The sequence below is a fragment of the Oncorhynchus nerka genome, linkage group LG13 (genome assembly GCF_034236695.1).
Source record: "Oncorhynchus nerka isolate Pitt River linkage group LG13, Oner_Uvic_2.0, whole genome shotgun sequence".
NCBI lineage: Eukaryota > Metazoa > Chordata > Actinopteri > Salmoniformes > Salmonidae > Oncorhynchus > Oncorhynchus nerka.
The window spans coordinates 48,220,903-48,232,646 of record NC_088408.1 but is presented as its reverse complement, the minus strand read 5'-3'; the positions used below and the strand labels follow the sequence as shown (position 1 = coordinate 48,232,646).

The 11,744-nt window shown below is 40.7% G+C and overlaps 1 protein-coding gene across 3 annotated transcripts in view; it reads right to left on the bottom strand.

Annotated features, from left to right (window-relative positions):
* The window catches only part of LOC115139610 (interphotoreceptor matrix proteoglycan 2-like), a 33,845-nt gene that overhangs the window by 1,987 nt on the left and 20,114 nt on the right, over nucleotides 1-11,744 (bottom strand). For 2 of the 3 annotated variants that reach the window (XM_029677183.2, XM_065026452.1), the window contains 4 exons: nucleotides 10,832-11,382; nucleotides 8,105-8,324; nucleotides 7,369-7,579; nucleotides 434-511 (listed from right to left, as the gene is read on the bottom strand). In XM_029677183.2, coding sequence (XP_029533043.2) covers nucleotides 451-511; nucleotides 7,369-7,579; nucleotides 8,105-8,324; nucleotides 10,832-11,382 — 1,043 coding nt within the window. In that variant the 3' untranslated portion in view covers nucleotides 434-450. The remainder of the gene's footprint in view (nucleotides 1-433; nucleotides 512-7,368; nucleotides 7,580-8,104; nucleotides 8,325-10,831; nucleotides 11,383-11,744) is intronic. The other variant, XM_029677185.2, reaches the window with a different exon arrangement.

Here is an 11,744-nt window from a genome sequence, read left to right as displayed (position 1 = left end):
CACAAAGCCAGACTACCGACAAAGCCTACATTCCGAAAGCAACAACGGCTTTTGCTCATAAACAGGCTTGACAATCCGCCTCTCCTCCATCAAGAGGTGAATAACATGGGATAAGCCTTCCCTTTGCTAGGTTTAGTTTGTCTGTGTGAAGTGTTTGTCTGTGTGAAGTGTTTGTCTGTGTGAAGTGTTTGTCTGTCTGTCCGGCTTACTGTCGTGTAGAAATACACTCCGCTCTAAATCCATTTGAGATCCACCCGTAAACTATCAAAATATAATGGAACCGTTTGAATAATAATTATGTCATGGTTTGATTCGCCTTTCTTGTTGCGATAATGTAATTTAATACCTTGGCATTCTCTGTCTGGGTCAGAAATGGAGATCAAATGAAAGTCAAAGTTGTCCAAAGAGAACAAATGACCTAACAAGTCCTTACCTCAATACGGAGGGTTGTCATTCAACACTCGATGTTCTTAATTTGTCAGGCCTGGAAGACGTATACATTTCTGGGTATCTACAAAATAATAAGAGAACTGATATTGAGACAAAACGAGCAAAGGAAGCAGCAAAAAATAAAACCATTATCCCAAGGGGCAAAGTCACATGGGGTGAAGCGCAACGAGGTTTCTCTGTAAAGAAGATGTATTAGTCAGGAGCTTCTAGTGTACATTATAAAGACCTGTGAGATGGAAGGACACCAAGTTAAATATGGTGCAGTATCCTCTTGGCGAAAACAAAGTACTTTACCTTCATGTTGCTTATAGACCAATCATTTTCAAATATATCCTGATTGTAGGCCTAAATTGCTGTTCAATAGCAAACGTCTTTGAGAAATTATTACATTCCATAATGTATCAATACTAGATACATTTAATTTCAATCTGGCTTTAGACCCAACCATTCTACAACTACAGCATTAGTGAAACATACTGATGTACCTTTTTCATCTGACCAAGGCAAACTAACTGGTGCTATTTTAAAAAATAAATTTAAAAGCATTTGATTTATTTCATTATTCTATCTTAATAGAATAAACATTTGGTTTCACAACAAAAATTGAAACTGGTTCCATGCGTGTCTGTTTTCATAAGACACAAATCACAACTTCTTGGACTCACAACCTCAAGGCTCAGTATTCATAATTGAATTGCCTCATTTGTCAGAATACACATGCTCACATATATGCTATTACAGAGCTCCCTATACATCAGGTTAAGCAGATCCAAGCAACACTCCAAGATGATATTAACACTGGTTTTAAATCAAACAAAGTCCTATATGCTGTTTAGTACATGGCAAAGAATAAACTCCACATCAGGCAATTGGGTTACTATACAGATCTACTGTAAGAATTGTTTTATTGTATCCATTAGAAAGACCTTAGTCTAGGATAGGAAGCAGCAGTTGGGTTACTATGGTGACTATCAAAACTCATCCAACACCTTACTTTACGAATTAGATGTCACTTATAACAATCTTTGCAGATTCATTCTTGGATGCCGTTATAAGACATTGCACAATGTATGAATAACTAAATTGGCTGTTACTCCCAAACAGGAGATGACTGCATTGGTACCAATTTATTTTTTAAGTGTATCAACTTATATTTCCTTGTATATATTAAGGAACACCTAACTTCACAAGACTCGCACTACTCCTTTCGACAACAGCAGCAATTCCACATTCCAACGGCACATCACGAGGTTGGAGTAAGATCTTCCAGATACAAAGGCCCAAATGACTGGAATAATTTACCTATTGAAATCAAGGCATTCAAATGAGTGAATTTAAGAAAGCTCTTTTTCAAATGTTAACCGTTAGTTTTTAACTTATAGAAACATCTCCATGAAGATATTTGTAAATATGCATACTGTTGAAGTCGAAAGTTTACATATACCTTAGCCAAATACATTTAAACTTAGTTTTTCACAATTCCCGACATTTAATCCTAGTAAAAATTCCCTGTCTTAGGTCAGTTAGGATCACCACTATATATTAAGATTGTGAAATGTCAGGATAATAGTAGAGTGACTATTTCAACGTATTTCTTTCATCACATTCCCAGTGGGTAAGAAGTTTACATACACCTAATTAGTATTTGGTAGCATTGCCTTTAAATAGTTGAACTAGGGTCAAACGTTTCAGGTAGCCTTCCACAAGCTTCCCACAACAAGTTGGGTGAATTTTGGCCCATTCCTCCTGACAGAGCTGGTGTAACTGAGTCAGGTTTGTAGGCCTCCTTGCTCACACATGCTTTGTCAGTTCTGCCCACAAATCTTCTATAGGATTGAGGTCAGGGCTTTGTGATGGCCACTCCAATACCTTGACTTTGGAAGTATGCTGTATTGTCCATTTGGAAGACCCATTTGCGACCAAGCTTTAACTTCCTGACTGATGTCTTGACATGTTGCTTCAATATATCCGCATAATTTTCCTTCCTCATAAAGCCATTTATTTTGTGAAGTGCACCAGTCCCTCCTGCAGCAAAGCACCCCCACAACATAATGCTGCACCCCTGTGCTTCACGGTTGGGATGATGTTCTTTGGCTTGCAAGCCTCCCCCTTTTTCCTCCAAACATAACGAGGGTCATTATGGCCAAAAAGTATGATCTTTGTCCCCATGTGCAGTTGCAAACCGTAGTCTGGCTTTTTTTATGGCGGTTTTGGAGCAGTGGCTTCTTCCTTGCTGAGCAGCCTTCTAGGTTATGTCGATATAGGACTCGTTTTACTGTGGATATAGATAATTTTGTACCTGTTTCCTCCAGCATCTTCACAAGGTCCTTTGCGGTTGCTCTGGGTTTGATTTGCACTTTTCACACACAAGTACGTTCATCTCTAGGAGACAACGAGTCTCCTTCCTGAGCGGTATGACTGCTGCGTGGTCCCATGGTGTTTATACTTGCGTACTATTGTTTGTACAGATGAACTTGGTACATTTAGGCATTTGGAAATTACTCCCAAGGATGAACCAGGCTTGTGGAGGTCTACCGAGTTTGCAAAGAGGCACCGAGTTTGAAGGTAGGCCTTGAAATACATCCACAGGTACACCTCCAATTGACTCAAATTATGTCAATTAGCCTATCGGAAGCTTCTAAGGCCATGACACATTTTCAGGAATTTTCCAAGCTGTTTAAAGGCAGTCAACATAGTGCATGTAAACTTCTGACCCACTGGAATTGTGATAAAGTGAAATAATCTGTCTGTAAACAATTGTTGGAAAAATGATTGTCATGCACAAAGTAGAAGTCCTAACCGATTTGCCAAAACTAGTTTGTTAACAAGAAATGTATGGAGTGGTTTTAAGGACGCCAACCTAAGTGTATGTAAACTTACGACTTCAACTGTATATTATAGGTACTTAGCATTGTTTTATTCGTAGTTGTAGCAGTAGTTTTTATTAGTTGTAGGGTAACACTATACTTGACATCGAGCATCATAACACATTATGACATGGTCATAACCATGTCATAATGACATAACAGCTGACAACTTGTCTTAACCTGTCATTATATGGTCATAACACTGTCATGGCCCATATATTTAGACATTATGATATTGTGTTATTTTATGGCTGGTTATGACACCTACATATGTTTCAAAACCCACATTTTATTCAAATGCTTTTTTTCCTGCCAAGAAGTTTCCTTTCATTTGAAAGTTTGTTTACTCATTTTTTGTTGTTGTAATGAGTTCTTTGAAGTCATGTTTTTTTCATATTTTAAATCACTTGTAGAAAATACACTTTATGACACTGTCATGACGCATAATGACCATCCTGTCACTTTACTTGGATTAAGAAAATGACCTTTATGGCACTGTCAGGAAGCATTATAGCCATCCTGTGTCACTTAGACTGAGAAAAATGCACTTCATGACACTCTTGAAGCATTATGACCATCATAATCATAAAAGAGGGTGTGTTGTCCTGCTCCTGCAATATGATTTCGTATTCATCTCAGTCATCAGCAACAGAGCATTGGGGTAGGTGCATCTCTGACTTAAAAAAAAAAAAAAAAAAAATTCTCCCCAATTTTGTGGTATCCAATTGTTGTAGTAGCTACTATCTTGTCTCATCGCTACAACTCCCGTACGGGCTCAGGAGAGACGAAGGTTGAAAGTCATGCGTCCTCCGATACACAACCCAACCAGCCGTACTGCTTCTTAACACAGCGCGCATCCAACCCGGAAGCACCAATGTGTCGGAGGGTACACCGTGCACCTGGCAACCTTGGTTAGCGCTCACTGCGCCCGGCCCGCCACAGGAGTCGCTGGTGCACGATGAGACATGGACATCCCTACCGACCAAGCCCTCCCTAACCCGGACGACGCTAGGCCAATTGTGCGTCGCCCCACTGACCTCCCGGTCACGGCCGGTTACAACAGAGCCTGGGCGCGAACCCAGGGACTCTGGCGCTGCAGTACAGCGCCCTTAACCACTGCGCCTCCCGGGAGGCCGCATCTCTGACATTGTGTGCAATTACAATGATTACTTAATATGGTCAATTTCAGAAAATGATATATGTAAAAAATATTGTGGACAAGTAGGCTAATGGTGTAATAAAATGTTTTGCTTTGTAGTGGTAGGTTTTCTTTGGGCACTCTTATGTTGTCATAATCAGCCATAAAATAACACAATATATAGTACCAGTCAAAAGTTTGGCCACATCTACTCATTCCAGTGAAAACATTTTTATTTTACTGTTTTCTATGATGAAACTGGCTCTCATGAGGACCGCCACAGGAAAGGAAGACCCAGAGTTACCTTTTCTGCAGAGGATAAGTTCATTAGAGTTATCAGCCTCAAATGGCAGCCCAAATAAATTAGTTCAAGTAACAGACCCATCAACATCAACTGTTGAGAGGAGACTGAATCAGGCCTTCGTGGTTGAATTGCTGCAAAGATACCACTTCTAAAGGACATCAATAAGAGGAAGAGATTTGCTTGGGCTGAGAAACACGAGCAATGAACATTAGACCGGTGTAAATCTGTTCTTTTGGTCTTGTGTCCAAATTTGAGATTTTTGGTTCCAACCGCCGTGTCTTTGTGAGACACGGAGTAGGTGAACGGATGATCTCCGCATGTGTGCTTCCTACCGTGAAGCATGGAGGAGGTGTGGGGGTGCTTTGCTGGTGACATTGTCAGTGATTTATTTAGATTTCAAGGCACACTTAACCAGCATGGCTATCACAGCATTCTGCAGCGATACACCACGCCATCCCATCTGGTTAGGGCTTAGTGGGACTATCATTTGTTTTTCAACAAGACAATGACCCAAAATGCACCTCCAGCCTGTGTAAGGGCTATTTGACGAAGGAGAAGAGTGATGAAGTGCTGTGTCAGATGACCTGGCCTCCACAATCACCCGACCGCAACCCGTTTGGGATGAGATGGACCGCAAAGTAAAGGAAAAGCAGCCAACAAGTGCTCAGCGTATGTGGGAACTCCATCAAGACAGTTGGAAAAGCATTGCTCATGAAGCTGGTTGCGAGAATGCCAAGAGTGTGCAAAGCTGTCATCAAGGCAAAGGGTGGCTACTTTGAAGATTCTCAAATTTAAAATTGATTTTGATTTTGTTTAACACTTTTTTGGTTACTACATGATTCCATATGTGTCATTTCATAGTTTTGATGTCTTCACTATTATTCTACAATTTAAAATAAATAAACACCCTTGAATGAGTAGTTGTGTCCAAACATTCGACTTGTACTATATGTCACAACAGGTCTAAATATGTGTCATGAACATATGACAGGTTATGTCAGCTGATATGGCTGTTATGACTGTTATGACGCTAGGTGTCAATTAAAGTGTTACCTTATTTGGGGGGGGGACACCCTTGAAAACGAGCTGCTGCATCTCAAGAAATTCAAAATGTCTAAATAAAATGGTTTCATAGAATTGATTTGCTTTATCTTTGACCGGAGAAATCTTAAACTAGTTACAATAAGATTACAGGAAAGCTAAATAACGTATTCATCTTTTAGATGTTCTAAGACTTGATATTGTTGACTGTCTGTGGTGCTGTCTGGTCTAGGAGCTAGATTAGTACTATATACGGAATAGGTTGCCATTTTGGATGTACACTGTGTTAATGGGAGATGGCAAATCTAGGTCTGTGTGGGTGGGTTTGACTGGTTCCTTGTAGGGTTGAAGCCCTCAAATCCCCAGACAAGCAGAAAAGCTGCTCTCACATGGAACTAACTGGATCAGAGGGGGAACTAAAGCCACTGACACTTTAACCTTTGAACACGACTTTGTCACTGTAAGTACTTTATCGCTGTTTTTACTTCTACTGTGTCGAGGGATTAGTTAAGTGGTAGCATAGTTAGTGAAGGATATTTGGACCTTTCTGATTCTTGTCATATGGGCTTTACTGAAGAATAAACATTAAAAAGTTGCCCCCATACAGAAATACATCTTTAAGCATATACCAGTAAAGGCATAATGATTAGCTTTGAATGTGTATGTTAAATAAGAACCAAGATTTGAGTGGTGGTGACTTTAAAGATTTAATCCCCAAAAATAAAACCTTTTTCTTTTCCAGAAGGTGAGTATGTTTAATCGGGTCTAAACAAAATTATATGAAGGGAAAAATTATTATACAGAAATGTTTTCTGTAGGTTCCAGTGTCAGCATGATGCTGTCTGGATGACTGCGAGCTGTGAGCTTATAGCGTCAAGATAACGTCACTGAAGTCCACTAGTATTAAGACTACAGTACCAGTGCTGCTCTCAAAGCAAAATTTATGTTACCTCTAACCAGAGTGTATGTGTATATGTATGTGTGTGTGTATATATATTTAGCAAGTGTAGAAGTAAGAATACATATAGTACAGCTAAGTACATGTACCATACAAATCCACACAGTGAAGAAAATACTTTTGCTCACGCCAAAGTCACTGTCTCTCTGGTCCGTCTACATTGTGTGTACATGAATGACATGAGAGCTGTCACGGCATAAACAAAGGACAGGAAGCCCACAAAGCAGCTTATGAAAAGGAAGGGGTCTACAGGTACAGCCACCAGCTCAGTGCAGCGCTCCCCGTTAAAGTGCCAGACTTTACCTATTGGGCATCTAAAGCGGTGAAAGACACTTGGTTAGAGCACATAATATACAGTTCATGAAGAGTATGTGAAGTGTTGACTGTGGTATTACATTGTCACGTTGTGTTGCTTCCCTCGCAACACTTTAAGTAAACAACATAAACAAGTAGAACAACGTAACAGGTGAGAGAAACAAGTGATGACAATGGATATTATGAATATTAGGTAGCAGTAGAAATGTATGGTTTGATACAAATCTTGGTACACGTATAGAAACCCACTGCAATGCTTCCTATGTGTTCAGATAGTTGAAGTATTCTAAGGTACCTGCAAGTGGCTCCATGCCTTGGTACTATCTCACAACGGCCCCCGTTCTGGCAGTAGTCCGGCTGCAGGACACAGATACTCTGACAGGGCAGGCCGTCCATAGCCATGTACCCCGGGTCACAGAGACATTCGGCCTCCCGTGACCACCGATTCACCACACAGTGAGAGAAGTCGTTGCACGCCAAGAACTTACAGGGATCTGCTTGATCAGCTGTTCAAAAAGAATGAGGAAGGGGGAAATGGTAGGATCAGATTCCATGAAATACCAAAGTAGCTGTGACGCTGTCTTCTCTCCTTTTTTTCTCAGGGAGGTAGTCAAAAGTGTTTTAATGAGGTTTTCCCACTGTTTTTGTCTGAATTTAATTTGAAGGTTTAGCACTTTAGTTATTGAAAAGTCTAGCAATGATGGCCCATTGCATTCTATAGATTTTACACTCTCGACAATTTATAGTCTACGATAAAACTGCTTTATTCTTTGAAGTTGTAAAAGTCTCCATGCAAAATGTTCTCATTCATTAGACTGTTACTACAGTATATTTGTTATGTTCTGTAAACATCTTGAAATGAGTGCAACTGCAGTGAAACATGGTCTGAGTCTGAAATGGCACACTATTCCTATGTATTGCACTACATTTGACCAGGGCCCTACCTATGGGCCCTGCCTATGGGCAAAAGTAGTGCACTATATATGGAATAGGGTGCCATTTGGGAAACAACCCCGGGCCTCATCTCGTACCAGGCTCTATGTCCAGAGAGTGACTGTCAATCTCAATGTTGAGTCTCATGGCTGCAGCGTTGCAGAAGTCTTCCAGGACACAGTGGACGGCCTGGGTCACGTTGTATGGCACTGACTTGGTGAACTTCATCTTGCTGTTGACCACAATGCTGCCATTCCTGAAGTTAAGAATCTCTAGCTTCTTGAATCCTGTTAGATTGGACTGCAGGTAAGGCAGCAGCTGAACAGAAACAGAAGAGAAAAGCCACAAGTGACTAAAGCGTTGAGGACAAATGATTTTCAATTGACATTTAAATGTGTTTCACTTTTTTCTTTTAGGCATAGAAAGAGATTATTGGGCTTCACTGACTTGAACGACTTTCTCATAACAGTGACATTTAATCACTGTCCGTAATAACCATGTGGTAGTTCAAAGAGTTCTACCCGCTACTCCCCATGTTTTTATAAACTATTGAAGTGTAACAAAGTCCTTTTACTAAAATCCTCTACTTGTGACCGATGTGGCAGTGTTCCATTATTCAAAGCCATGAAGTGATAATACCAGGTCTGAGGTCTAAGCCAGGTCTAACCAAGTCTAAGCCAGGTCTAAGCCAGCACCTTCCCTCTGAGTTGAATAAACCATTTAAAAGGATGTAATTCGTCGGCTCCTGAGCATAGATCAGACAAGTCCGGGGGGCAAAAAAACTTTGCCTTCAGTGATTTCTTTCAATTGGAAATATTGAATGTAAAACCGTTACTGGCAGGCAGCACATTGAATAGTTTTTGATCTTTGGAGGAAAACTTAGGACAGCTTTGATGCTGGTTGAGATCTCAGAGCTTGGCAGTTCATCAGACTTTTGTTGTCAGCACAGCAATCTTCCTTATAGTTTTTCTCACTTCTTGGTTTTGTCAAAGGGATTCAAAGCTACCATTTTAAACAAACAGAGAGCATGACCCACTCTGCAATTATATGTTAATTGTGCACAAATTGTGAGTGAAGTGCCATATCTTTCGGAAATACATATCCTCAAGAGTTGAAACACCTTAAAGGTTGCCTAGTTAAGGCTCTACGGGTGCAGTATAGAATAGATCAGATCAGGATCTATGGAGCATTTGGTGTTGAAGTATCATGTTATTATGACGCAGCTGGTCATAATGGCTCTATCATTCATTTATCCACATACAGAACGTGCATATGTTTACAATGAGCCGTCCATTTCAAATCCATTAACTTCTCAGAGAGTCTGGCCCTTCAATTTACAAATAGCGTTATTTTTTAAGCCTGAAATTAGCCCAAACAAACGATTCCATTGGAGTCTGTACATGTGGAGAGGCTGAGGGGTTACCAGCACGCTTTTAGTGATGAAGCCATGGGGTCAATGACAGCAATAACTAAAATTGGTTTGACATATGAAATATTTCATCTCCCTCTCTCTCTCTCTCCCACATCTTGTCACGTCAAAAGGAACCAGACCAGTGTCTGCGTGCTCGGTTGTCAACATGGCAGCCCTCATCTTCTACAACGTATTTAACTGTAAGCTGCATCGCAGTGTTGTGGCGTCACTACAGCCTGGAGTTCGATCCCAGGCTGTGTCATTACCGTCCGGTAAAAACAGACTCTGATCTTGTATATTATTTAGGGTGAGGAAAATATTTATGAATTATAATAAAAAAGAGTTTTGGAGAACCTTTACAGACTAAATATCTTGGTGAATCAAAAATACAGTAGTTCGATTCATCCTGAAAGTTGACATATTCAATTGTTCAATCCGTTACATATTGGAAGGTGAGAAAAGAGTACAATAGGGGTGAAACGGTAGTCCTATAAATCTACCTTAATAATCCTCACTAATCACGGAACTGTGATGACAACCGTCCAATCTCCAGGGTTTAAACTGCTACGTATGGTCTGTGTTCAGTAAGGATTCAAATAGGCTACATGTCCCAAATGATTGCACAGCTCGTAATATGATCCACTATGGCAAGCGATCCTCGGGAACAACCACACAAAGGTGACCGAGGAAAGATAGGCTACCGATAGTGGGTAATATTTAACACAATACAAATTGTAACATTTCGAACATATAATTAAAACATTTCTGCAAATCATAAATCAACTGAGTAGGTTTGGTGTTATAATGTCATTTGCTAATGGCTACAGAAGCCTATAGCTTGGGTCTCCAAATGTCATCCCTGCAAGGTTATAAGGCCAGCATTTCATAAATGTCCCTGTGGAAAAGGTGTTATGTTACAGTTTGCCTCCGTACTGTACGACTGGTTTCACATTTATCTCCAGTGATCATAAGGTAAAATAGATCTAAAACAATTGTCATTGATATTTACAATCCCCTTATCCAAACAGTTTACTAATTTACCTAGCTCTTATCAATAGCGCTGATCAATTTGTAAATTACAGTGTATGGAGAATGTTATTTCTATTGAAAAACAATAAAGTAGATGTTATTCCACTTGGAACAGACAGGTTGCTCGACCTCATTCATCGCTTCGTCACGCATAAAGATTGTGAGGGAATTAAATCGAGGTCAGAATACAGTATATCTGTAGACACACTTCTGCCACACCTTCATTTCCTTCATCTCCACCCCAAACGAATAGCGGATGAATAGAATGCTATTCTCATGCTTAAGTTCAAGCTCAGAATACGTGTAAAGAGAATTATGTTCCATTTACACGCTTAACTTGGGTCAGGAATTCCCCCCTTTATGGACATATTTCATTCTCACTCACCAGCTCCAAAAAGGTGTTCTCCAGGGATCTGTATTCTGAAGAGCTCTTGTTGAAGAGGTCATCTGAGAACCTCATGTTAGTAACCCGTAGACTGAAGAACACCACCAGCTCCCTGCCTTTACTCGCCGTGGTCATGGAGGGAGTGGTCAGGTATCTCAGTGGTGGAGAAGCTGTGGTCTCGACGGGGTGCTCCTCAGGAGCCAATGAGTATCCACTGGCCTCTGGAAGGTTAACGGGCTCTGTGCTTACCAGGTCCATTTGATCAAGTTCGTCTGCAAGGTCTTGCACACGCTCGTCCTCAGGTTCTGAGTCCTCTACGACCTCCTCTTCAGCCTCTTCATCGATAACAACCACCTCAGGCTCCTCAGTATCCTCCACCATCAGCTCTAACTCTGAAGGTGACTCTGTTACATCTACCACAGGCACAGTGTCAGATTCTGCAGGGGGTGTTGACGTAGAGTCAGGGATGGGTTCTGCTATCATTGCTATCTTCTCTTCACTCTCCTCTGGCAATGGAGCCACTTCCACTTCACTGACCTCTGCTGTGTCATCTTTGTAATAGGAGAGGATATTTCAATAAGTCACTAACCATCACAAGTGTGTTTTACCCATACTGCAAATGCCTGCCAACTGTCCAATACATAATACATTATCCTGCTTTATACTGAATGTGGAGCTTCATTCCCTGTATGACTGCTGGAAGGAAACCGTTCCAGGCGAGCCGTTCATTTCTGCCGGGGGCTTGCAGTGAATAATATTTGTCTGATTTATTTTATAAAAATCAATCAGCATCATTTGATAAAGTATCTCTCATCGGTATAAGCATTGGTAATGAATGAATTGTCAAAAGCCTTGTGTTTACTGCATACAAAATGATAAACACGACAAAAGATTAATCAGCAGGCAGCACAGC